The 27,451-nt window shown below is 39.2% G+C and overlaps 2 protein-coding genes across 5 annotated transcripts; one reads left to right on the top strand and one right to left on the bottom strand.

Moving 5' to 3' along the window:
- Positions 1-41: 41 nt before the first annotated feature.
- On the bottom strand, positions 42-6,772 carry sec22c (SEC22 homolog C, vesicle trafficking protein). Of its 2 annotated transcripts, none has more exons than XM_057824584.1 (7): positions 6,712-6,772; positions 4,837-5,039; positions 4,498-4,661; positions 4,068-4,247; positions 3,797-3,915; positions 3,660-3,725; positions 42-3,588 (listed from the first exon to the last, which is right to left on the bottom strand). In XM_057824584.1, exons 1-7 carry the CDS (start codon positions 6,739-6,741, stop codon positions 3,388-3,390), a joined length of 963 nt encoding a protein of 320 aa, XP_057680567.1. In that variant the 5' UTR covers positions 6,742-6,772; the 3' UTR covers positions 42-3,387. The 2 variants fall into 2 exon arrangements, with proteins under 2 accessions (XP_057680567.1, XP_057680568.1); XM_057824585.1 differs by lacking the exon at positions 6,712-6,772 and adding an exon at positions 5,869-6,440.
- Positions 6,110-25,678, top strand: nktr (natural killer cell triggering receptor). 3 transcript variants are annotated; one of them, XM_057824581.1, is made up of 17 exons: positions 6,110-6,243; positions 7,217-7,295; positions 8,079-8,153; positions 8,501-8,608; positions 10,422-10,466; positions 13,150-13,237; positions 13,983-14,012; positions 14,083-14,228; positions 14,435-14,654; positions 14,744-14,908; positions 15,007-15,094; positions 17,455-17,603; positions 17,693-20,188; positions 20,311-20,382; positions 20,469-20,528; positions 24,648-24,749; positions 24,917-25,678. In XM_057824581.1, exons 2-17 carry the CDS (start codon positions 7,238-7,240, stop codon positions 24,984-24,986), a joined length of 3,972 nt encoding a protein of 1,323 aa, XP_057680564.1. In that variant the 5' UTR covers positions 6,110-6,243; positions 7,217-7,237; the 3' UTR covers positions 24,987-25,678. The 3 variants fall into 3 exon arrangements, with proteins under 3 accessions (XP_057680564.1, XP_057680565.1, XP_057680566.1); XM_057824582.1 differs by lacking the exons at positions 6,110-6,243; positions 7,217-7,295; positions 8,079-8,153 and adding an exon at positions 11,157-11,181 and having other exon boundaries at positions 8,529-8,608; positions 24,917-25,675; XM_057824583.1 differs by lacking the exons at positions 6,110-6,243; positions 7,217-7,295; positions 8,079-8,153; positions 8,501-8,608; positions 10,422-10,466 and adding an exon at positions 13,497-13,522 and having other exon boundaries at positions 13,115-13,237; positions 24,917-25,673.
- The last annotated feature ends 1,773 nt before the right edge of the window (positions 25,679-27,451 follow it).

Raw genomic sequence — 27,451 nt, 5'->3', positions numbered from 1 at the left:
TTCATTTTGCCTGAATAGGTTATTAACTACAACCCTAGTAACGTAAAAAACTGCTTAAATTGTTTTTTTTAATTTTTTTTTTATTTCATTTGCTTACTTCCAGCAGGATTATCTTGTTTTGACACTATTTTCCTCTTCCATGTTCCAATATGAAGGTGAACTATTAAGTTAAATGACAGTGACACAGAGGAAGATACAAATAAAACACATTTATTGATCAAACGTCAGCAAAAAGAGCAAAAATAATAAATTAATTAAAACTCTGAAATAATATTTGCCAGTTGTAATACGATTGAGATAAAAATGATTCCAAGTTATTAAAATTGCAACACATTTGGGCCGGGATCATAAAATTGATGGCATCGTGTACTACATTTTGTCAACTATGTGGAAGGACATGTTGCATTTTGCTGTTTAAAAATGAACTCTTCCCTGTATCAAAAAATACTGCAGTTTCATCAAACAGTAGCTGCCAGTGCTCTATGAAAAAGACAGAGTTGGTACAACACATCTTCAACAATGTGCCGTATAGAACATTTTTGAGCAGCGATCACAATACTTTTTGATCACAATACTATAACCTACGGTATATTTTCATACAAAAATATACAGTCGATCATATTGCCAGGTTATATAATCTGAATGACGAAAGAAACTAGCAAAGCATCATTTTGACTACTGTAATTTTCGGACTATAAGCCACACATGACTATAAATCACACCCCACAAATTTGACAGGAAAACTGCATTTGTTCATGTATGAACAGCAACGGACGATAAGCCAGAGGGATAGTCACACCTAAAGACTACTGTTGTCGCAGCACTAGAATATTTTCAACTTGACATCTATACTAAAAAAATACTCAATACCCTTTTCGATAATACTGTCATGTGAAAAAAATTGATACCCTGTGTAAGCCTGTGTGTTTTCTAAGATATTTGGTCATATGGTATTATATTATCAAATTCAACAATCTTGAGAGATTCAAGTAAGAGAACTAAACAAAACTGAAAAAAATGTTTTATAACTTTCTCAAAAATGTAATTTTAAATAAATGCAATTTCAGTTGAGGAATAAATTGGACACCCCACTTTCAATCCCACTTAAAATGGCTAAATTCACACACAGGGGTATCACATCAGCTGCACATGATTAGAACATCATTACCCAGTGTTTTGAAGGAGGCTTGCCTTATTTAAACTTCACATTTAGTTTGGTGTGCCCCTGACTGTTGAAGTGAGAGAAAACACCATTGTGAGATCAAAGGAGTTGTCTGAGGCCTTCAGAAAGAAGATTGTAGACTCTTAGGAGTCTGGTAAGGGATTTCAAAAGATCTCAGAATAATATAAAATCCGCCATTCCACTGTCCGGTAAATAGTCTACGATTGGGGGACATTCAAAATAACTGCCAACATGCCCTGGTCTGGCCGTCCAAGCAAGTTCACCCCAAGAGCAGACCGCAAGATGCTAAAAGAAGTCTCCAAAAACCCTAAAATGTCATCATGGGACCTACAGCAGGCCTTTTTCTACTGTTGATGTGAAAGTGCATGACTCTACAATCAGAGATTTCACAAGTTTAACCTTCATGGGAGGTGTCAAATGAGGAAACCTTTGCTTTCCAAGAAGACCATGAAGGCAAGACTGAAGTTTGCCAGAGTGAATGTAGACAAAGACCAGGACTTCTGGTTTAATGTTCTTTGGACAGATTAATCTAAAATTGAATTATTTGGACACCAGAACAGAGGACATGTTTGGCGGAAACCCCATACAGCATTCCAGGAAAAGAACCTTAGACCATCTGCGAAGCATGGAGGTGAAAGTGTCATGGTTTGGGGATACTTTGCTTCAGCAGGACATTTGTCAGCTCACCATCATAGAATCCACTATGAAATCTATCGTGTATCAGAGGGTACTTGCGGACCATGTGAGATCATTTGTGAGAAATAAAGCTGAAGCTAAACTGGACTCTTCAACATGACAATGACCTAAAACATGCCAGTAAATCCACCAAGGACTGGTTGAAAAGGAAGAAATGGAGAGTCCTGGAATGGCGCAGTCAAAACCCAGATCTTAATCCCAATGAGATGCTGTGGGGTGACCTGAAACGATCTGTACAAGCAAGAAACCCCTCAAACATCTCTCAGCTAAAAGTATTCTGCGTTGAGTGGGGCAAACTTTCTTCAGACCGATGTCTATCACTGAAGTAATTTTAGCCAAAGGGGGTAACACTAGCTATTAGGGTGTCGTAACTTTTTCCTCAGAATATGCATTTTTGTTGATATATTTGGTTTAATGAGTAAAACAATGTTAATTTTTGTTGTTCACCTGCAATTAAATCACTTTCTTTTCCAGAGATAAAGAAAAACAAGATTAGACATTGTTCTGTGAACATTTCTTAAGAAGTGAATATCTAATGGGGTGTCCAATTTTTTTCACATAACTGTACATTTAAAAAAAAGTTTTTTTAGGAACTCTGTCAGTGCCATTGGACGATGGTAGACGTCAAGTCTTGTGGCTCATGAAAAATTAACTCTTTAAAAGAGTTTATGACAAGTAAATGTCCAATCCATTTGAACTGGGAGGGTGGCAGCGAATGAATGTTCATTTGTTTGCAACCTTCCGACTTCAAATGAATTGGACGTCAGGCACAGTCAACGGCAGCCTATGAGTTAACAAGGAAAATGCAAAAAATATCCTCCATTACCATCAAGAGTCGCGCAGAATCAAATTTACTCCATGACAACAAAATTCTCTTAACCTGTGATAGCCCAAAAACCAATAGATAACGAATCAAATTTCGTATCCTGATACATATCAGTATCAAGAAAATTCGATACTTTTGACAACCCTACTGAAGACCTTATCTGCTTGGAAAATCCACATGTAAGACGCACTGGACTAAAAGCCGCATGGTTCAAAGCGTTATACTTGTAGTCCAAAAATTACGGTAATTGGAAGCTGAACTCTGATATGCAATAATTGTCATACATGTAAATAAAATACAGAAAAACATTACCACCAATTTAAATAAGATTCAACCCTTCAAATCAGTGCATTTTTAGTCTTCATACCCGTGTCTAAACAATTGACTTTTTGGGAACCTAAACACAATCAAAAATTCAAAGTGTGTCTATATCCTTGTGAAAATGTGAAGGTCCCCAAGAAAAAAAAAACTCAATCCGCCTTGCCGAAACCCCCCCCCAGCAAAGTTAGAAAAACTTAGCCCCCTGACAACATTTACTAGCGAAAAAAAAGTATATTTGTCCGTTTGAGTTCAAATTACTTGAACCTTGATCTGAACATTTTGGCTTTAAAAAAGCAGCACAAAGCAAAGCCTTCCCTGTAAAAAATGGTACACAAAGTGCATAGAAAGTGGATGGATAATGTCACACCCCACAGTCATTGCTCCTGTCTAGGACTTTCCGTCGGAGGATGAGTACGGTGGACAAAGAGGCCACGCCGATGTGGAAGGCGATTTGCCAGGCGTTCCTCATCCCATGGAGGAAGAGGTTGCATATGATAATGGCGCTGAGCAGGCTAAGGGACTTGGCAGTCTTTAGCCGGGAGTGGAAGACGTACAGGTGACACTATGGAGATGGAGAATACATCAAGGAGAGCTTTAAGATGTGACATGTTGACGCGACTCAAGTGAATTTACCTGAAGCATGGAGCAGAGGAACGCCACGAGGAAAGCCACGACGTTCCACGCACCGTCATAGTCATCCTGTGAGTAGAGGAAAATCTCATTTAGTACTTTGTCCTATTATAAAACTCCACTCGAGTATTGGCTGATACCTGGAATGTATATTCTATTAGGTGCACGCCTCGGATGACGTTCAAGGAAGCACACATGATGTTGAGGACCAATGAAAGAATGCCCAGTGCTGTCACTGGCTCCAGTTTTATGTTCTGGCCTGGAAAATAAACGTAATATGACATAACATACAGTGGGGAGAACAAGTATTTGATACACTGCCAAAACCCATTGGCAGTGTATCAAATACTTGTTCTCCCCATTGTACAATAGTTCAGCAATACAATGTATTGTAGCATTGTGGTTACATACCAGAGGTAGCCGATTGCTCCACGTGGCCATTTGCAGAGCCATTAGTGAGCTCGACCTCCTCCAGGTTTAGGATCTGTGGTGGGCGGAGCCTCAGCTCCTCCTGGACCTCCGCCAAGGTGACCTCTAGAGCCGGGCCGCCCTTATGGTTGTACTGCTGCTTCAGCTTTTGAATTGTGCAGTCTGTGTGGCACATATAAATAATATAATTATTGTCAAAATAATTCAGTATTATTCAAGTACTAAAAAAAAACAATCATTTATTCCAAATAAATAGTATTGAAATGAATTTAAAAGAAAAAGTATGGGGATTCAAAACAAACAAGACTTTAATGAAAGAAGTATGCAAGGTATTCGATCAGCTTTGAATGAGGTCTTTCTGTGCAATAACAAATCACAGCAAACTTAACCCCAATTTCTCTCCCACACTTGCCAAATTCCAAAAATGGATAAGGTCTGTCTGCCAGCGACACAACGTTGTGATTGTAGCAGGCTGTGAATTCCCAACGCAGGTCTTCTAGGAAGCAGAAGGCCATCGTGATGGGAACGCTGCAGTGGCACACGCTCATGTAAGAGACGCCCTCTGAAGTCACCAAGCTGAACAGAAGACAAAAGGGGGATAAAAGTCAGGTGCAAATTACCACGTAGTCACTTGCTGAGAGAAGTGCACAGGGAAATTTTACTTCAATAAAAATGATAATGCAGTATGCTGTTTGGTGCACCTGAAAGTTTCCTGATAAAAACACCAAGCTAGAAGCGCATTTGTCCTTACTATATGTTAAGATCTTGGCCCTTGACAGCAGCTTTTTCTGGGATGAAGGCCAGCGTCTTGCTGATGGTCCGAAGCTGCTGTTTCCTTTCCTGCAGCTCTCGATTGTGCTCAAAGTCTGTGGAGGCGGACAGAGGGAGTCCATCCCTAACCCGCACTACAAAGGCAAACAGGATCAGTGACATGATCCATGAGTGACTCTTTGCCTGCATGGGTGGAAAAAGAAAAGAGAACACTGACCTCAGTGAAAAATTATTTACTCGCTTAAATAACCTTTATGAAACACATGAATGATAAATAACTCATTATAATTAATATAATGGACCCCCGTGTATTCAGTTTGGGACTATTTGATTTATTCAAAGATTTTTTTTTTTTTTCAGTTATTTTTAAATATTATTTGCAGTTTATACACACTTATGAAATCATTTCTAGAGTTTAAAAGTTGTAACGGTAACATTTATTTGCAAATTTTCACTATTCATTGTTTTTCATTGTATTTTAAATCTGCCTCCTCCAAAATTCAATAAAAATATGTAAAACCTAAGACGGCAAAAGTAAAATTAATTAAAAACATGGGAAAATCATCAGTAAGCACATGCTTCTACATCACATCGTAAAAATATATTACAAATAAAGTAAATTAAAAAGACGTAATTCAAATGGATAAGGAAAATAACACGAATGATTAAAAAAACAAATTAACAACTTTAGTAGCGTTATTAAAAGAAAATTAAATAGGAAAATATATTTCAGTCATTACATTGAGATTCAATTTGCGTTTTTTTTTTTTTTTTTAAATGATTACAAATCTTTTGATTTTTTTTTTTTAAAACGAACATAGGCTGTTCTCATTCTTAAGCATCGCATATTATTTTTATTCGATCCACACAATTATACAACCACAAGCAGAATTCATTTACTATCCAGCACATTAAAAAAGCTGGACTCAATACTTAGTAAATAGAATTTATCAAATTATTACTGCTTATACTGTATGCAAGTTCTTGCAGAAAGAGCAAAGTTGCACCTTACCTCCTGATAATAAAGGCTTTCATCCTGCACCTTGCCTGTTTCCTTATTTATTCGACAAGCTAACCAATTTAAACAAGCACAGCATATCAAGAATTAGACGTGTAACAATTTTTTTTTTCACAACTATTTCCTTAAAATGCAGATTTCTAGAATGATGTTATTAAAAGCTAACAAGCTATTTAGCTTAGCAGAAGCTAGCACAACAAATAAACTACGCAATACGGCGAAGCGAGAGGGACAAATCTCGACTAAAATGTGATTCGTTTCGCTTGGTCTGTCGGAAGTGAGCACATTTAGCTTCAGGTTGCTAACGAGTTAGCACAACCGCCCTCCTTTGGTGACAAGTTGATAATTCAGCTAGCTATTGTTACATAGGTTTGTGCACTACTGTTCATTCAAAATGTAGTATATACGAGTTATCAATTCAATTGCGGTTGTGTCGTGAAAAACACGAAAATAGATGCGAGGCTAGTTAGCATGCCATTGAGTCGCCTAGCTGTCGTGTTGTTTTTTATTGTCTATTAGCTTTAGCTCATCCGACAAGTCTTAAACGTCGTCGTAAGCGATTGAAATGTCGACAAGTTTTATTTCGTGGTTGTGGGTAATCAGGATATGATGAAAGGGCAAGACAAAGCGTCACACTCATTGATTTTGCGTGATAATGTACATTTGTAGCAAACATGAATGTTATGTTCATCCTCTAACATAGGCTGTCTTTTAGCTAACTAGAAAGAATGTTTGCGTGTGTAACTGGACGCAATGTAGACGAAGAAAACGTAGTCTTTTTGCTATTGATATATTGAACTGTTGTGAATCGCAGCATTGTGAAACGGTGTTGCCAACCTTTATTGAGCTAGTGTTGAAACTTTCCATAACCAAAGCACATCACCACTTATAGATGTCACTTAATTTCTGCAAAAATGAGCGTATCTCATTTTACTCGTAAATCTGTGCATGTTCATTAGAATGCAAAGCATTCTACACAGTTAATTTTTACCTTCTGCCATCTAGTGGAAGGGTATTTAATTGTTTTGACTGTCATTCTATATAATTGGCTTTCATGTGAGTAACGATACATCATCTAATGTTTTTTGTTGTTGGATTTTTTGACCTGCTGCCTGAAGTTAGATAATTATTTAAAGCACGCCTTATGATCGCCTCCAAGTGTACAGAAAATTGCATGCTGTGAGAACCCTGCCTCTCTCTTTGTGTCATCATTTTACCTCCTCCCATATGCTTTACTTCCTCCCTCGCGTTCGTCAGGAACATGTTTCAAGCTTATTGTCCACTTACAAATCCGAATGCATGCTAGTTTTATCCATTTATTTTTGTTCTTTTGCTGCTTTAGGTCACCAGAACTTTGGTCACAATGGGGGTGAAAGATCGCCCGCAGTGTTATTTTGATGTAGAGCTCAATCGGGAGCCAGGTAAGATCTTTTTCATAAATTTGTTTTCATGGATGATTTGATTTAGGTTATTACCATTATCCACTCGACAATGTTGACTTCTGGTTAGGAATTGTCCTGTAAATTCATCCTCTCAATATGAGCATTCATACATTTTCATAGTCATATGTGCGCTGGTGAAACATTTAAAATGTAATTTAAGACACACAATGCCTGGGTAAGTGACTATCACAACAGAATGCATAAAGACGCTTTCTTTTAAAGAAACTATTTTGGGGAATATACTGGGTTAATGTTTGTATGATCTCTTGACGAATTGATTATAACTAAGTTTACTATCCGTTTGAACGTACTAACAAGACCAGTTTTTTCACCTCCGACTAAGTTATTATTTTTTCCTGTGTGTGGGCGGGACAAAGCCTAAACCACATGCAACAGTGTCTTTCACATGTGATCATTGATTTTGTTTATAATTATGTTATGTGCTTTTTTTTCCCAAGTGCAATTAAATAGTGTGGTATGTGTCTTATAAAAGTTCTGCGCTCCACACGTTTGTTTTTTGTAATTCTGCAATTCATTCAATGGATGACAAATTTATTTTGCATGTAGTTGTTTTTATACATTTTTCCGCGTGTTTGTTGTTTAAACCAGTAATTTGGAAGTAGTGTTAGAGCACAAATAGGAATAAGGTAATTAATTAGGTAATGTAAGTACCTTCCATTTCATTAGCGAATAGTCATCTTAAAGCAACCACTACTGTCTTTTTAGAAACTGATTAATCCCCTCTTCCTTTTTATTTTTCAGTTGGGCGAATTGTTTTTCAACTTTTTTCAGACATTTGTCCCAGGACCAGCAAAAACTTTCTATGTTTGTGCACTGGTGAGTAAGATTAGCTTTTTTCTTTTTTTTTTTTTTTTACATTATGATTTACAATTACCACTTTTGACTTCGGAATTTTTCGCCTTTTGAGGCATGGCTCGGCCCCTATCCATAAGGAAACAGTGTAACAGGTGGGCTAGCAAAAGATAAGCAACCTAAGCACTGTCCTAAACAACCACCCTTCTGTGTTCTGCCCTTCATGCGCATCAAATGAAATAGCTGCTGGGTGGGAGTGTTGTCGTCTCAAATTCGGTCTATCCCCCTCAGGAAAAGTACTTGTAGTCATTCTGTTGTGTGAGGCTTTCTTCATTGTGTTCTTATTGACAACTGTCCGTATCTCCTGGCAGGTGAAAAGGGAGCCGGCAAAATAACAGGGAAAAAGCTGTGCTACAAAGGCTCCACATTTCACCGAGTTGTAAAGAACTTTATGATCCAGGGTGGCGACTTCACTGAAGGTGATATATCTTAGGCCAAAAGCTGATGAAGTATTCACTTTTTTTTTTTTTTTTTACTTACGTAAAAGTACAGATACTGGGGCAAAAAGTACAAGTATCAAATAAAAAATGTACTCAAAGTACCAAGGTACTTGCTGTAAAATTTACTTTACAAGTAAAAGGTAAACGTATTTTCTCCACAAGCAAAAATAAATGTCAGCTTTAAGAGAATGTGCATACAGTACTTTTGCACCCATGATATTACCATTTTCTTTTTCACTTTTTAAAACTGTGCGAAATGGAGAAAAAAACAAGCAACAAAATTGACTGCGCTGTAAACAGATGTTTAACAAGCTCAAAAAAACTCCAAAACTTAGTTAATGGCGGATTGCAAGCAACTATCAGGTGCATATCCCAACCAACTGTACAAGAGTGTGCAGCACCAATCTGAAGGTCCGCTGCTCTCACTGTTGTTTTTCCTTATTGGTCGATATCTTGGTCACATGCCTAATCTTGTGCTCGTATTGCTGCCTCTAATGCTCAGTTACAGTATACAGTGGTAACTCTACATATGAATTCAATTCATTCCAGGACCTTGTTTGTACGTCGAAATGGTTGTATGTTAAGCAGGAGTTTCCCTTAAGAATACATTATAATTCTATTAATTCATTCCACAGCCCGAAAACCTACGCTAAATTCTCAATAAGTATTGATGCTACTATTGCAAGTATCATTTACAAAGAGCAAAACAAATACATTATGAATAAAAATCGGAATGCTAATACAGTATAATAATAGCAATAATAATAGTAATACATGTATTAATGTAACAAACCTGGTTCTAATGTGGCGAATGTGATTGCGGTGTGTACCTGAACGCATTCGCGTGGCTGACTTGATAGTGAGCCTTTTTAGTTTCACTTTCCCTTTGTTAACCTGCTGCATGCGGGGGACACCAGGCACAAGTTGGTGGAGTAAATTATTAGAAACCTGACGAAGCTGGCGATTTCTTTGGCGATGTTACCACAATAATAATTGCCACCTTGTAAAGACTGGCGAGCGGAGGATGACCGTCATAGACCATCTACAGCTGTATTGTTGAGCGAGCCATATTGCGGATGCGTACCCCACGCTCATATTTTTTCTATCATATCTTCTTTCAATAGTAACGGTAAGTATCACATTTTTTCCTTTTTTTCCCCCACCACCTGCACTAACATTGTTGGAACACATTTTGGTTTCTCTCACAAGAAAATCTACTCTGCGTCCGTCTTGCAGGAAAACAAAGAAACTGCGCTGCTATCATAGATTGTCGTAGATCATGTTGTCGGATGTAGAAACAAATGGCGAGTCAGATTTTACGTCGGATGTCGAAAAGATCGTTTGTCGAAGCGATCGTATGTTGAGGTACCACTGTAGTTAAACAGGGCTTATCGATTGTGTCGGAGGCATGAAAATGAAACTATCAATTCACAATCAGAAAAAAACAACAAAAAATGTAACGTGTAACGCAGGCGACAATTTGAAAAGTGGTGGGGTAAAAAGTACAGATACAGTGGGGAGAACAAGTATTTGACAGACTGCCAATGGGCTTTCTCATTGGCAATGTATCAAATACTTGTTCTCCCCACTGTACGTGCTGTAAAAATGTATTGATGTAAAAGTACCACTTCGTATTCTACTTGAGTACAGATACACAAAAAAATGTACTGAAGTACAGCCACTGCCTTAGGCTACATTATATTTTGTCTTCACACTGGAGTTGACCTTGTAAAATAAAATACACACATCTCGAAATTCACATCAAAGTCTGAAACATGTCACTGTTCCACAGGGACCGGAAGAGGAGGAGAGTCCATATATGGTGGCTACTTTGAAGGTAACTAGCAATCAATCAACTGATCTAATCACCCAATCTGTTTTGTCTCTTAAATGTTGAATTTATTCTTGAACTACAGTATTTTAGTCATGAGGAATCAATGCATGCAAAAATTAGGTCATTCTGATGTACATGTCAGGATTACCTTTTTGAAATCCTGCAGTTTATTCGTGGGATATTCTATGTACACAACCGGTCAAAAGCAAGAAAATGTAACAGTCTGCAGTAAATCACAGTTCGAGGTGTAAGGGAACAAATACATTGAAGATTCTAAAATAAACAAATGAATCTTATTTTGGGGTAAACAACAGTGCAGCGCAACTATTACAGTTTGTTCAGAGCAGTAAGAACACTCCAATGCATTTTGATGTTGTTTTGGCTCAGCGTTTGTTTACTTAGTAGTACAAGTGAGTTCCACTTGTTGTTAACTATATGTTTTGGTGCTGAAAAAGATGGATATGTGGGAAAAATTCAGACACAAGGGATATGTCATTTATGTACTTTTGACCGATGGTGTACTTGAATTACCCTGCTGCCCTTAATGTCACCACCCCTTATGTACAGCTTTGTGTCTAGTCAGCCGTTAAGGGCTTTTTTTGGCCAGCATGGAGACTAGGCTTTTTTTTTTTTTTTTTTGGAACACTCAATCCTCTTGCCTAAAATTCTCCAACATTATTCTTTTATTTGTAGAGGGGTCTTTTGCAAAAATGAGAAGGTAAGTCCATGTACACATGCCCACACTGTCCCCTCCACCACCACCTCCTGCCCTCAAACTATATTTTGCACTTTGAGTGGTTCTGGCGAGGAGCTTTTACGTTCCCGCACAGCTGCCCGCTCCCAACGTCTCAGCCCGCTCACATCTCTTTTTATGTTACATTGTTAAAAGCTGCAGTTGCTCTTTACAAGGTTGCCACAACACACTCCTTTGAGTATCACAACACGGTGGCACTATTGGATTTAGTCATGCAATATTGATATTATTATCATTTAAATAGTATGTCGTAAAGTAAGGCTAATGCATTTAGAAACGTTTTTTCCCCACTTTGAAAAATAATTCCTCCTCTACAATTAATTATTTAGAAGCCGACTGTTTCCATTAGCAAAAAGAATTTAACACTCTCACTGATGTATTTATGTGAAACAATAGAAGATGGAGCTACTTTTATTTGTTGATTTTTTCTTTTATCCCAGACAATGGCTAGATGTGGTTTAAATACCTGTTAGCTGACATGTTTCAGCGAACACTTCCGCCTTCATCAGAGACTAGAAACACGTAAGCTAACAGGTATTTAAACCACCTATAACTATTGTCTGGGATAAAAGAAAAATTCAACTAATCCAGTGCTTCTCAATTATTGTCTGTTACCCCCCCCCCCCCCAGGAAGACATAAATGTTTTGTGCCCCCCCCAAACTCTGCTGCCACTGTAAATAGTATCATTTGTCTATAAAATTACTATATGTACACCTCTGCCTAACATTGTGTCATTTTTCTATTAAAGAAAATAAAGTAACATAGATGAACTTATAATAGTTTGTAACAGAAAAGACTAAAGCGCATCAATTTGCCAGAATTAAAAAGTTACATCCAAACTGTGAAAATACACTGAAGGTACATTTTTGACCATGTGATACTGAAAAATAAAACGTAATAACATCAATAAATAATAATTAATTCAAATTGATTAGCAACATTAACTCATGAGAACAACATGCCAAAAAATCTGGCCGAAAAAACAAAACTGAATAGAGGAAAGACGACAGTGTCATTGGAGAGAAGGACACTTTTTATTTTTGCTGATCGTAGTATCAACTCCTTTGCAATGTTTGCAATTGTGTGGGGTTATTTTGCACTGAGCATGCTAACAGTGCTCACTGGTTTACTGATGTAACACTGACAAAGCGGGACGATTGTTGGCAATATTCGGTACGTTTTCGCTGAAAAACAAATCAAGCGGCTTATCAATGAGATTGGGGTCTAATGTCTTTAAGTACGCCTTAATTGATTTGGCTTCCTGCTGTCCGCTACAATAATTATTATACACAGTAAACAGAGTGGTCTTTCCTCGTCTCCCACTGTATTAAAAACCAAAAGCCAACAGCCCAAAAACAGCGCATTCTCGGCAGCCGGAGGTGAGGGCGGTCGTCGTGATGATCCCAAGCCGAAAACGGCACTTCTCGGGCGGACACGTGAGAACCAGAGAAGACAATGGATCGCTGCCTGAGCCCGGCCGGAAAACAGCACAGAGCTCTTCATATCTCTTTGCTGTGTGCTCTTGCTTGGTTCAAAAATACTTTGCACACTCTGAAAATGAGAGCGTCACTGCCACCCACTGAGTGGATGTGCAAGTATACTTTATTCTAGTGTGGCAAAAAAAGTTTTTTCCTCGAGATCACATGCCCCACCCCTGGCACCGCTCAGGGGGGCACCCCACTATTTGAGAAGTACTGAACTAATCTATAAGTGTAGACAAATTTAACTTAATACAAGTACTTTTTTGTTTCCCCAAACAAGGGTTGGTGGGCTGACAGTTTTTTGACAGATGATACGGAGGCTATTGCTTTTTAGCAGTCCGTTGTATCTACCGTGGTTGGCTCAAGAGTCAAATAAGCATACTTCGCTGGAATGTGATCTACACATAACCCTCCCAACTCCTGTCTCCCTGTTTTTTCTGCTTCCGACAGATGAGAATCTAACTCTTAAACACGACCGGGCCTTCCTGCTGTCTATGGCCAATCGTGGGAAGGATACCAACGGTTCACAGTTCTTCATGTGAGTGTCATTTTTTGACCATTAAGCCTGAAATCTCAATTTTATAAGGCATTTAATAGTACTGTACATCTTTGTCATTGCTTCTGAATAAGTTCCACTTTTGTTGTCATGTCCCTTGATCTGCTTGGGCATTGACAACCACCCACTCCATTATGTGTAGTTTAGAAATGATAGTGCAGATAAACATCGATTCAAAACTTTTTTTACCCACACATGTGTTACATTTCTTCTCTTGCCGTTTTTTGTGTAAAATTTACAGAAACTCTAGCATCCTGCTCTTCCAAGGTAATGTGTCTCCAAGGCTGTGCTTCTCTCTTCTCTTTCTCTTTGTCTCATCTCTTGACTATTGCCATGCAGTAGTTTGTATTTACTGTACAAGCATTTTGCAGAGTGTTGACTTTGGATGTGAACATTAGTCACAACAAAGCTTGAGGTGACCGATTGCAGGGGAACCTACATAGGCAATTTTCAAATTTGGAGTCCATCTAAAATCCTCTGTTTACAAAATATAATTTGTGATTAGAAATCCACAGAATTTTATTTTAAAGATTTGATTGCAATTCAACAGCCTAAATTTACAATCAAATCTGTTTGAGCAAAACTCCTTTGTATTTTTTCCCGTTGTTAAATAACACACGATCGAATTTCTCTCTTGGTTTTTATTCTTGTTCTCTTTTTTTCTTTCCATTAACGGTCTTCGTCGTGTCGTTGATTGATGCGTCTGGCTTGGCTTTCGCACCAACAGCACAACCAAGATGGCACCTCATCTTGATGGGTATGTCGGTTGGGTTCTCCCGTTTTTGTGACTGACACATGAATTGTTTCAACCTTCCACCGTATTTAAGAGTCCATGTCGTCTTTGGCCTCGTCATCTCCGGGTTTGAGGTGATTAAGAAGATCGAGGGGCTAAAGACTGATTCGGCGAGCCGGCCATACGCCGATGTTCGGGTGGTGGACTGTGGGCAGTTGATCACCAAGTCTGCTAATGACAGTAAGTTAGAAACTGACTTGCAGTGGGGGATGTGCAAATGTTGTTGTTTCTAAATTATAGCAGTAGGCATTAAGTTAGTAAGAAAATGCATACAGAAATAATCCACAATTAGTTTTATATATTAAGTCATAATTCACCCCTTTCAACTCAACCATTCTTACTTCCACAATGGGCTATGATAGGATGTCTGTGTTCTTTTATTTCAGTTCTGGAAGGGAAAAATATAAGGGCATCCCATTCCACTGACTCTTCTGTCAACTCCACTGATTCATCATCTTCAAGTTCCTCTTCTGGGGAGTCTGAGAGCGACTCTGAGAAGTCCAGACACCGCAAGCGCAAGAGACACAGAAAGATTCAAAGGTCCAAAAAGCGAAGGAGACTGTCCAATGACGAGAAGAATGTTGACATTGAAACTTCGAAACAACGGTGATAACTCCTAGTTAATGGCTACAACCACATGAGAGGAATCATGGTTTGCTTGATTAGGTTTTGCATTTAAAAAAATGTTTTTGAAGGTCCTTTGAGTCTACCGAAAAAGAGATGGTAGACATGGAAGGAGAGAAGGACCACGGCGGGAAGAGGGAAAAACTTGTCGTCCGACCAGAGGAAATCCCACCTGTGCCCGAGAACCGCTTCCTGCTGCGACAGGACATGCCAGTCCAGAAGATAAAAGTGGAGATGTCAGTTTTCATTGGATTTAATTATTATTTCTAAGTTTCTTACCATGTACATTGTACAGTATATTTTGAAATGTCAAATTTGTTTCCATGTTTGACAGAGTTGAGAAAGATGAATCAGTACTTGAAGCTGAACAGAAGCCAGCGGTCTCTAAGTCGGGACGGAAGATCAGAGGCAGGGGAACAATTGTATGTTGATTCATGCGATTATCATTCTAACACTTCGTGCGCAATATATATTGTACTTGTGTTGTATCAGTGGTATGACCCTGCAGAATTGGGAAGGACAGTAATGTTTTTGTATGTTTTGCCCGATTGCTTAATTTACTTTTAAACCTTTAAGTCTGTATTAAAACATGTAGAGTATAAACACAACTAGGCATGTGCCGGTATGAGATTCTGACAGTATGATAACCTTAGGCAAATCTATCAAGGTATCACGATATTGCAATTAGAGCTGTAAAATGTGTTACTTTTGGGATAAAAAAAAAAACGTCCATTGAGCAGGATTTTTATTTTTTCTAAATATTAGCAAATTTCAACAAAAGTATAATGTTAAATTAAAATCAATTTTTAAAAATATATTCTAAATCAAAATAATTTTAAAAAATCTAAATTAAAATAAATGCAATACATTTGGTGAGTGTAAACCACAGCCACAGCTTAACATTATCAGAACAAAAAACTATTTTCCATAAAAGGCACATGTGTATGACTCTTGTCATGTTTACATTATACACTCAACACAGACAATTGCCAGAGAGAGAGAAAAAAAACACGTTCTACCACCGCTTAACACACTAAACACGCTGGAGTTAACTCTCATAGCTGGTGGAAAACATGGAAAATCATATTGGAGGTTTTGCCTCCTCAGTGGCGCCTCCAGAAATTTTTCATAGGGGTGGCCAGATGGGGCCACTTAAAATCTTGGGGTGGCCAAAACTAAAAGCCATAATTTCAGGTTTTCTTTATATTATTGCAGTAAAAAGGTCAGGGGAAAACTATCAGACTTAAGGACACGGCTACTGATATACTTTGGTGTATTGTGTAACATTTGATGTTACTAATGATTTAATGTGCATAGTCCATAATTGTCCAGTCAACATTTTGCGTTCCACAACAATTCTGTTTTATTGTGTTATGTATATATTAGGCATAAGGTGTACATTTAACTAAGGCTGTCAAACGATTAAAAATTTTAATCGAGTTAATCACAGCTTAAAAATTAATCATAATTAATGACAAATTCAAACCATCTCTAAAATATGCCATATTTTTCTGTAAATTATTGTTGGAATGGAATGATAAGACAAGACGGATACTGCATATACATTCAACATACTGTACATAAGTACTGTATTTGTTTATTATAATGATAAATCCACAAGATGGTATTAACATTATTAACATTCTTTCTGTGAAAGGGATCCACGGATAGAACGACTTGTAATTCTTAAAGGATAAATGTGAGTTTGTATATTGTGACTAAATATTGCCATCTAGTGTATTTGTTGAGCTTTCAGTAAATGATACTGTAGCGACTTAAATGTTCTGCCCAAATGCATGATGGGAAGTGGTGCAACCATGAATGTGTGTGGTGGCTGCAAATGCTATACCTTCTCTGCGTTGGGTACACTACAGGGTATTAAGAAAAAGATCAACTCCTGTCATTCTTCCTCACGTCGCTTCCCACAATATTTATAGTTGCTGTGGGAGAGATGACAAAGCTTTTACCAATTAAAAGCACGGCCCCAACGAATGCTTGTATCTACTCCACTCACTTGACACCACCTCTTATCTCTGTATATAAGTAAAACGGCGCCATTGTAGGCTGTTTGCGGCAATGCGTGAATGAGTCGTAGCGGAAATGCGTCAATTGCGATATTTTCACGTGATAAATTTTAAAAAATTAATTACCGCCCGTTAACGCGATAAATTTGACATTGAACAAAACAAAATAAATGCATTCATTTGGGATGAAATGCATAACTGATGCTACAATAATCTAACGATATACTGGCAAGCGGGGTGGCCAATGGGGTGGCCAACCAATTTATAGGGGTGGCCATGGCCACCCCCTGGTGGCGCCACTGTGCCTCCTCAGCATCCACCCTCCGCAAACATGTCTTACATGTCGGCGCACCTCCTCCAAGCCGCGGCCGTCAGTAACTTTTCTGTAGCAGAAGTAGTCTCATACCAGTGATTTCGTTTTCTTCGATGCGGGGAAAAAAGTTCAGTAGTTGCACCTCCTCCAGCCATCGTGTAGCACAGGTGACTCACTGACACTGAGCAATAACCAGTGAGGGGGAGGGTTTAGCCTTGCAGCTGCAAGCAGAGATTTAGGGATTTCGCCCTGCATTTATGGTACATTAAATAAAACTAATACGTTAAGGATGGTATGACGGAAAATTTTTGAGGTTTTGAAACCGTAACGTTCTCATACCACAGTATACCTTGAAACCGGTTATCGGCACATGCCTAGAAACAACACAAATTTTCTGTGTAAAGGCTTGCTGTGCATGTATCAAGATAATATAATTTGTCCACAGAGGTATCACACACCCACCAGGTCTAAATCCCGATCTGCATCGGTGGGAGAGCGTGGGAGCAGTGAAACTCCGCCCCACTGGAAAGAAGAAATGATGCGGATTAAAACATATCAGCCTTCGAGTGTTGAGAGATGGAGCAAAGGAGACCGGTACGATTCTATCATCTGCTTTTTTTTCCCTTCTTCTTTGTTCTTCATGTTTGTGACCTAATGCACATAAATGGCTTTTTCCTATGTAGATGGGAAAACAAAAGTGACTCACCGCGATCTCGATCCTCAGAGTATTCATCAGGCCGGAGCTCATTGAGGTCCAGCCCGCCACGGCCGCTTAAGAAAGAGAAGAAAAGAGCCAAACACAAGAAAAAGAACAAAAAACGTAGGCGCGGAAAAAAGAGAAGCCTAAAGAGCAAATCGCAAGAACATTGTGCATCTGAAGGGGAAAGATCACCCTCTTCAAGAACGTCCAATATTAGAACATCTCGTTCCTCATCAAGTCAACAGTACACGAGACGGCGGTCCTCTGTTTCCCGGTCATACTCCCGATCGCGATTATCTAGTCGATCCAGGTCTCGGCCAAGGTCTTATTCACGATCTAGGTCTTATTCACGATCCAGAAGCCTGTCCCGCTCTAGAAGTTACTCCCGGGATCCATCCAGATCCCGGTCCTATTCTCGCTCAAGGTCCAGACACAGGTCCAGGTCGTTTACACCAAACAAAAAAAGGAGTTTATCCAGATCTCCAAAGAAGCAGAAAGCCAGCAAGTCCAAAACGGATGCAACCCTACATGTATCTGGGAAGCATGCCGATAGTAAAGTCCCACCAGGATCCAGACTGCTGTCTGTCCCAACTACAGAAAACGTCCCCGTTATCCCACTCAGTGATAGCCCACCCCCCTCTCGCTGGAAGCCCGGTCAAAAGCCCTGGAAGCCCTCTTATATTCATACACAGAATAGTAAGGCCCCCATAACTTCAGTGAATATTTCTTCTGTGGGAGAATCAGTTTTGGGGAACTCTCAGAGTTCCATTGTGGAAAAATCTTTGCCAGGTGTCTCTGAAAAAGACAAAGTTGTCACACAGCGCTCACCCAACCCATCTACTAGAAGCAAGTCCTACAGCCGCTCAAGAAGCCGCAGTGTCAGCAAATCCGTCTCCGGATCTCGTCACAGCAGTGGCTCAGACTCTGTTCACTCAGAACACAAGAAAAAGAAATCCCTTGACAAAGAATGGAAAAAGTATTACCGTTCTCTGAAGAGGATCAAGAATATCGACAAGTATGTTTCAGTTGCCCTTGCTGAAAACGTCCTGTCAGAGAAGAAAGCAGGTGTAGAGCCAAGCCCTGATAAAGCTGTGCCAAAAGGAAGTAAAGAGCGATGTGGCTCTCAAGATGAAGAGACAGTTGATTATGCTTCATTGCAGGTGGATAGCTTTAATAACAAATCTGGGTGGGATAGTGATAGTGATAAAGTGAGCCAAAGCAACAGTGATTTCCTGTCAAAGCATCAGAAAAAATCTGGCATTATGCCTGATAAGAAGACCTCTGCCCTCACCGGTTGGAATTCTGATAGTGACCCTGAAAACATAACAACCAGAACACTGGTGCTATCAGAGAAAGAAGAAGGTGAGGCTAGTTCTGAATCCGAACAGGAGAACAAAAAAATGACCCTGAACGCTGTGGAAGCCGCAGTTCCTTCAACGTCTGGCCTCCCGCAAGCGAGTCTAAAGAAGTCCTTTGAGCCAGAAAAGCACAAGAGTAAGAGGAAGTCCAAACGGAAGCACAAGCACAAGAGTAGAGAGGGGAAAAGTGGGTCCCATCACACGAAGGACAAGAGCAAAAGATCCAAAAAGAAACGTCAGAAGCTAAAAGAGACTTTTCACTGGCAACCACCTTTGGAGTTCGGCGAGGAAGAGGAGGAGGAGGATTCAAAGAGAGACAAACGTAGCCCGACCGCTGCAGGCGTGAGGAGCGACAAAGACCAAAATGCACCCACTCTAAATAAGAATCCAAAGAGAGAGGAAAACGGGTCTCTGCTGAAATATAGAGAATATAGTAATAGAAATGCCAAACTTCCTGAGTGTCATCCTCAGCAGTCTAACAAAAATGGTACTAACACATTCAGTGTCAAAGAGGAGAACTCTACCGATGATATGGACATCTGTACTCCCGAACATGACACTGAAGCTACAGTAGAGGCGCACACGGTGAACCCACCTGAAAAACCCCTCAAAACTACCTCACATTTTCCGACCAAGGCGAGTAAAGATGCCCAAGCACAGCTGCAAGGTCTCGAACAAACCTCTCTTATCACCACAGATACGGAAAAACCAACCAGCACTGTGATCAATTTTAAATGGAGGCCTTTGAAAGGAATGTCTTCACTGCACAATGTGAACGCAGCGCAGGTCATGTCCAAAAACATGCACGCACAGCAGAGCCAGATGACCAATGCTCAGGGAGTGCGCATGGAAATTAAGAGCAAGAACAGGGTCCGACCCGGATCGCTTTTTGATGAGGTCAGGAAGACTGTGCGACTCAACCAGAGGCCCAGAAACGAGGACAGCTCTGGCGAAGAAAGTTCAGAATCAACAGGTGCAAACAGAGACGACTCCCGGAGGATGTCGCGCTCAGACACGCGGCGGTCTCGCTCGACTTCCAGTCAATGCTCTCAAGCTAGTGGCTGGTCACACTCCTACAGCCGGTCCAGGAGTCGATCGCGCAGCTCCAGCTACTCCTCCAGGTTAGAATAAAGGCTGTTGACACTAAAGTAACAGGCTCAAATAAGAAAGTGGTTTATCGTAGGGAAAATCCACAGTGTGTTTTGTGGAGGAAGTAAACAGCAAGGCATGCTTTCACTTTCAGGGGTCGTAGCAGGAGTCGACGGAGACATGAACGGTCACGAAGCAGCACATATAGAAGCTATAGGAGCCGCAGGTACCCTCTAATTTTGTCAGTTGTGATTCATGAATTTTCTTTTTTTGTATATCACGTGCTTTTTCTCTCACCTCCTGTCATGGCAGCCGCACATACAGTAGAAGTCACTCCAGAAGTCGCTCATATAATCATCGAAGGAGATCTAGGTGGGTTTTGTTTTTCCATCATAGGGGTGTGCCTTCTTAGGCACAGCACAATTCGATTTGATTCGATTACGATTCAGAGTGATACAAGTCGAATATTGAACGATGATCACGGTATTGACGATGATCAAGATTATTGATTGATTGTTTTTTTATTTCGAGCAATAACAAAAAACAGCATCAAGAATGAAAAAAAATAAAACAGTAATGATGATTATAACAGAAATAATAAAAATACATACATGTGTAGCTCGAAAAGGAGTGGGAAGAAGCCGAGCTTTTTTTGGGTCCCACCCCCATTTCACTCCCAAAATTCCATAGGAAAGCAGTTACTTCCCTACAATAACTGCACCAATCATAATGATTACATCAATAGTAATAATAATAGTTGAAGTAATCATAATAACACCTATACATTATATATATATATATATATATATAATATATCGGTAATAATACATATGAGTAACTATCACATGTGTACTCATTATTATACATAAAACATCATTCTATATATACCCAAGACATTTAGAGACTTCTTTCTGTAAATCGTGACCAGACCTGAATCTCTGGATACTCTGACACTGCTTATAATGTAATCCCGAACTCTTCCAGAGTTTTACCCCACATTTTCACAATTTTCAATGTATCATACATTATTAATTAATAAAGTAGCCAAACAAATTTGTCCATTATTTATTTAAAATATCCCACTGATTCAAGAGGAACAATGGAAACGTGCCCGTACAACAAAAAGCTGCCCTAAAGCTTTTTTTTACAAGAAAGTGCAAAAACATTAACCATTTTAAAGGCAGTACTTATTTCTCAACATACCTATACAACACACAGCTGAGCTTGAGATGCTCTTTTTCTCAAGAAGGTTTAAAAACAGCTGTTTCTACTCGAGATGTCGATCGATCAGGTCCGATCACGTCATTTTCAAAGTATCGGAATCAGCAAAAAAATATCGGCCATGCCTTTTTTTAATATACATAAATATGTTTTAATTAAATCGTTTTCTGATTGTATTGAACGTCACAGACATAATATGTTACACTCATCCAGAGTTTTTAGTTTAGGCTTAAGGTAGGGTTATCAAATTTATCCCGATAACGGCAGCAATTAATTTTTTAAAAAATGGGTCACGTTATAATATTTAATGCAATTAATGCATGCGCTGCATGACCCTCTCACCCATTGTCGACCTCAATCTGTAATGACACCGTTTTACCTTTATAGAGAAATAAAAGGCAGCGCTAAATGAGTAGAGTGAACTTTAGCAGCCTTTGAAGCCTTTTATTAATTGGCTAAAGCCCTGCAATCCCTCTCCCTATGATTAGAAATATCATAGGAAGCAATGTGGGGAAGCAAGGTGGCAATTGATCATTGTCTTAACACCTTATGTTATTTCCCAACGCAGAGAAGATATATCCATTGGTAGCACGACACACAGTCATGGTTGTACTTCCCATCATGCATTTGGGATGGCCACAGTATCATTTACTGAAAGCTCAACAAATACACTAGATCAGAGGTCACGGAACCGCGGACCTCGGTCCGGTTCCGGAGCCCCAAGCCGTCTGGACCGGATCTCAAGCTGTCCGGACTAATACACGTTGAAACAACAAAAAAACATTTTTTTCTGCGGGTTTGCAGAGCGGAGGGAGGCAACAAACAAAAACCTTAGCCGTTACGCGTGTGAGCCAGCCAATGGGAGTGAAACATTTGAAAGTTTTATTTAGAACAGCATGTCTCACACTCGCTTTTCAGACTCTGCGGAGTGACAGCCAAAAACTGAGCCGAATGAAGTTGGAGGGTGAGGCGAAAAGGTACGGCAAATGGCGTGCTCAAAACTACGCAAGATTGATGCAGAAAAGAGAATGTTTAAGGAGGAGTAGACCAACACTTTTTTGTTCATTTTACCTGGCGGCAGCACAAGACCGCTAAGCCCCATTGGCTACATCGGCGAAACGTCCTACAGTAGTCGAATTCCACACCCAAAGTACTACCGTGCGCGCTAAACTTGTTTTTGTTTTGTTCATACAGGCAGAACGTACTAAAAATGCCTTAAGAAAATACTTAAATGCAGTTATACCAAATAGGACAGTTTAAATACGCTACGTGACTAATGTGGTCAACTGCTTCAAAGCTAACACAAAAAACCACAATGGTTAAAAGTATGAGAGGGTAATACATGCAAAAAGTATTTTTGAGGCAATGAAAAGGTTCTAAAAAACTAAATAAAAACAAAAATAGTACTTGCCGCGTCTGACAGATGTGCGCATGCGTGCGGATGCTTGCGCGAGCGCGCTGAGCGTTGTGTAGACATTTCGCCGCGTAGTAAGGAATGGCCGAACAACGGTAGCGCTTGCTTGTAAAAAGCAGCAATTTGAAAAGGCACTAAGAGACGAAGCACGCAGCTTTTTCGCAGTTTCCCTGATGAACTCTGCCATCCGTTCTCAAAAAATAGCGGAATTAAGGGCTCACTATGATCGCTTTATTATCTATTACTAATTAATTATTATTAAATATTATTTAATACTAACTATAAATTAATTTTTTATATTTTATTTACATTTTTGAATGCTGTAATTATGAGCATGGCCACGTAAAGATACGTTTGTATTTTGGGGGGAAAAAAAGAAGCATTAAACATATTTCCGGACCCGAGATTGTTGTAATTTTTTAATTTCGGACCCAGAGGATTTTTAATTCATGACCCCTGCACTAGATGGTAATATTTAGTCATAATATACAAAGTCACAAGTCTTTCTATCCGTGGATCCCTCTCACAGAAAGAATGTTAATAATGTAAACGCCATCTTGAGGATTTATTGTCATAATAAATAAATACAGTACTTATGTACTGTATGTTGAATGTATATATTTGTCCGAGTTTTATTCATTTTTTCTTAATGCATTGCCAAAATGTATATGAGCGGGAAAAATTATCGGGAATGATTGGAATTGAATCCGGAGCAAAAAAAAAAGCAATCGGATCGGGAAATATCGGGATCGGCAGATACTCAAACTAAAACGATCGGGATTGGATCGGGGGTAAAAAAAAAAAACATGATCGGAACAACCCTAGTTTCTACAATACAATACAATATACACTGATGGAATAATTTCCACATTTTCTGGAAACAAAGTGTCTTTAGAAATAAGAGTTAACCAATATACATTGTTTTCACAGATTTCTGTACTATACACGTTTGTTGTGTTACCACTGTACTTAATCCTGGTTTTAAATGTTCTGCATCTGGAGTAACTTTTCACCACCAAACAACGCACAAATTACGCACAAATTGACATGGAAATACATGTTAGCGAAGTCGCTAATTAGCATAGCACTCGGCGCTAACTAGCAACAGCTAAAAAACAACAACAATAAAAGCTAAACATTACACGAGAGACGGAATTTAGCAAAACACTATGGACTTTTTCCAATTAACACAACTTGAATCTACTGCTGGACAACTGAAAGATAAGGATCAATGAACTATCTCTCTTCCCTTTTTGCGCTAAAAAATAACTTGCGCACAGAAGAGGACCCAAAGCGCGACCACAGGGTCCCTGCCTGTCTCATACACAAATTTATTTTCGAGTCCTTTGAACAGGAGTAAATCTCTCGCTCAGTAACTTCAGCTGCATCCATCTTAACCTTGTGCGTCTGCTAAAGGTGTCCGGGCGGCAGACGTGTCTTGAATTCGTTCCACTAATAGCGGCTGACATAAAGTTATTCGGGAAAGTCATCGTTTTGTAACATTTATGAATCGAAATCAAATCGTCACGTGTCAAATCTCAATGCATATAATAATCAATTTTTGGGGCACACCGCTATTTCATACGATTCTTTATTTATGACCAAGAGGTTTGCATGCAAATATTTACTGTAGTTTTGACTTCAGTTCTACATTGTACGGTGGTACTGTATGTGATAAGACTACAAAGCATTCTATCAATTTTGGGTTATTTTGCCACCATTTGAACAGGACTATCCTAAACTTAGTTGCCTTTTTTATCAAGATATCGACATGGGCTTTAAAAAAAATATCCTGAAATAAATGATTTGAAAAAATTGCAATTCATGGCTCGGTATTCATTGTAAAATACCTGCAGGTCTCCATCCTCTGACAGCTATTCCAGTCGGAGCCGCAGTGTGAGCCATAGGCGAGGGCGCCACAGAAGTGACAGCTACCGGAGTTCAGACCGAAGATCTCGGTAAGTCTCTCAAAAAGTGGCGAATGCTACTAACAAACAATGTTTTTAAGGAGATTATTTTTTGCAACCGTGTTTGTCTTAACAAATGTAAAGTATATGTCAACATTCCTAAGGAAATCAGCCTGCTTAATTAGCAGTGACCCAAAAATGTCTTTAACACTGCGCAGGTACTCTCACTCCTCCAGTCGCAGTTCATCCAGACGCCGGAGTCGCAGTCGGAGCAGCCGCTACAGCTGAGACAAGCCATCGTGCACAACCCACGCTGCTCTGTTACAGGCCAGTTGGTAAAAGCGCGAAGAAGGCTAATAATTGCTCAATACCAGTGCTTAGAAATGAATGTAATCCACCAAGAAGAATGTACTGTACATAAGGTTTCCTAAGCAAAAGGGTCATTCATGAACAATTTGTTTGGCAATCATACTAAGGGAAGTTCATGATGTAAATGTTTTAGTTGCCAATGACATTTTCACTTTCGAGTTCCAACTGTAATCCATTCAAATCCGAATACAAAATAATGTATACTTTTGTAATAACTTGGCTGAAAGTTATGGTTTGTCTTTTGATTCTGTAAGTGTAACAACTTTGCTGAAAGTGATGTCTTGTCTTGTGTTTCTGAACAATGCTGACGGTCAATAAATACAACAACTGCTTGTGAGTTCAAAAAGGGTTCAATGCTGGTCTCGAGTGGTTGAAGACAATATAAGATGAATTTATCCCTCGCACTCTAAAAATTTCTTTGGTAAGTTTAACTGAGAGGAAATGGAGCAGATGACCATTCTCATTGCCAGAGGTGGGTAGTAGCGCATTAAATTTACTCAGTTACATTTACTTGAGTAACTTTTTGTGAAAAATGTACTTCCAATGATAGTTTTACTAAGCCATACTTAAGTAGAATTGTGAAGATGAAACTCTACTCTTACTCCGCTACTTTGGGCCGCACTAGTTGTTCCATTTTTCTTCTTTATTCTACGTTTTTTTTTTTTTTTTCCCGCCACAGACGCCAACAGTTGGCGCTACCAGTTTAACCAATGACACGTCGCAACAATAATCACATGACTATTTTACCCAATAAGACTCAAGCTTGCTATTCTATGATCATGCCGGCCTGTTCAATCATGTGACGTCTTCAAAGCACCGTAAAAAATTAAGTATTTGACATAGAGCACCGCCGTCAAACTCTGGACGAATTTTAATCCCTCCCAGTTTTTATTTGTCACTGACTGACCATAGAAAACAGGAGCTGTGATACTTAGTTTTATAATAAGAAATATTTTTTTCTCTACTAGAAAGCACTCATGGTCTTTGGATGAAAATTGCTGAATTTCTGTCGCTTTTTTTTGTGTTTTTTTTCCGCCGGCATTCAATGTTTGTTTTGTTATATTTATTTATTTGGCTTAATGTGGTAATGTAATATGTTATATTGCAGTATAATAAAAGTTCATATTGATAACTGCGGAGAAAAAAAAAAACTTCAGTTACTAGCAGTTACAGTGTTACTTATTAGTCCTTACATATTTTTGTATGGCTACTTTTACACTTTTGGCTACTCTACCCACCTCTGCTCATAGCTATATACTGTGATTTGAAAGAATCAAATTCCATATAGGTCCAATTTGCTTTTTTTTTTTTTTTAAATCCTAATCCAGCTTGCTTGTCAGCGGCGACACGTTTACGCATAACATCTTTGAAGCCTCGTCACACTGTAACATTAAAACGATGTGTTAATGTCCATATTTCCATCATTTCTTGTCCTTTTTCAAAACCGAAAGCACCACGAAAAACTACATATCCCAGGACTCACTATTTTACACTGTTGGTCTACTGTATCAAGCCCGTCGGCAGGGGAGGGCAACCGGATATGTTGTCCCGGGACTCAGGACCATAGGGGCCCCTGAATGACCCCTGAATGGCCTGAATTTTTTTTTTTTACATTTTAATATATATTTTTTTTTAATTTAAATTTAAATTTAATTTAAATCATTGATTAAATATTGTGTTCTACTCGATATATACTTAAAAACTTCATATTTGAAATATTTAATCTTATTTTCCTTTTTTTTTTTTTTGCACAATGCCTCCCCTCACACACACACACACACCCTCTGTTTTAGCAGAGAATGGTTTGACCCCGCTCTGGCGCACTCAAAGCTACACTACGTACTCAGGCACGAAAATCTCTCACCTTTCGGCGAAATTCGCCGTTTTGAAGTCAAAAAGGGTTACCTACATGAATTGTGTAGATCCGAGGAGAAAATTTTTAAGGGGGTTCGGGAGATGTTTTTAATGTCGTATGCTCGGTATGCAAGCAGGGAAAGCGGCACAAAGCCAAAGAAAAAGCGCAGCAGAGTGGCCAAAACATTGACTTATTTCAACAAAACAGAGTAGGGTACACTGTTGTGTCCTGTCTCTTCAATGCCAACGTCGGCCGTGAATGAACACCTATAGCGCCGTCACCCAGTTGTAATTTTGGAAAACGACAAGAGACAACAAGCTAGCAGATCGTAAGTCCATCTAACTAACGACATGTTTTATTGAAGTTGCTAAGCCTGTTGCGATATGCAATGAGCCCATTTATCGCACGGTAAATAAAAATGAGGGTGGTAATTTTCATGGTTGCATTCTATCGCCGCGTGCGTGCATACATTTGTGCTTGCGTGTTGAAGGCATATGAGACTCCAGTTTCACAGTTGTTTATTGGTCAT

Source organism: Corythoichthys intestinalis, chromosome 20, assembly GCF_030265065.1.
Source record: "Corythoichthys intestinalis isolate RoL2023-P3 chromosome 20, ASM3026506v1, whole genome shotgun sequence".
NCBI lineage: Eukaryota > Metazoa > Chordata > Actinopteri > Syngnathiformes > Syngnathidae > Corythoichthys > Corythoichthys intestinalis.
This window is presented reverse-complemented; position numbering and strand designations above follow the sequence as displayed.

What these genes read in the sequence shown, in the direction of transcription:
- sec22c (XM_057824584.1), bottom strand. Translation starts at nt 6,741, where the DNA reads ATGGAAAGTTTCAACACTAGCTCAATAAAG. An exon ending in TCAACACTAGCTCAATAAAG is followed by an intron (nt 5,040 to 6,711) that starts GTTGGCAACACC and finishes CCACCCATGCAG; the next exon opens with GCAAAGAGTCACTCATGGAT. An exon ending in TAATAGAATATACATTCCAG is followed by an intron (nt 3,726 to 3,796) that starts GTATCAGCCAAT and finishes CTCTACTCACAG; the next exon opens with GATGACTATGACGGTGCGTG.
- nktr (XM_057824581.1), top strand. Translation starts at nt 7,238, where the DNA reads ATGGGGGTGAAAGATCGCCCGCAGTGTTATTTTGATGTAGAGCTCAAT. An exon ending in AACGGTTCACAGTTCTTCAT is followed by an intron (nt 13,238 to 13,982) that starts GTGAGTGTCATT and finishes TCGCACCAACAG; the next exon opens with CACAACCAAGATGGCACCTC. An exon ending in CAGAAGATAAAAGTGGAGAT is followed by an intron (nt 14,909 to 15,006) that starts GTCAGTTTTCAT and finishes CATGTTTGACAG; the next exon opens with AGTTGAGAAAGATGAATCAG.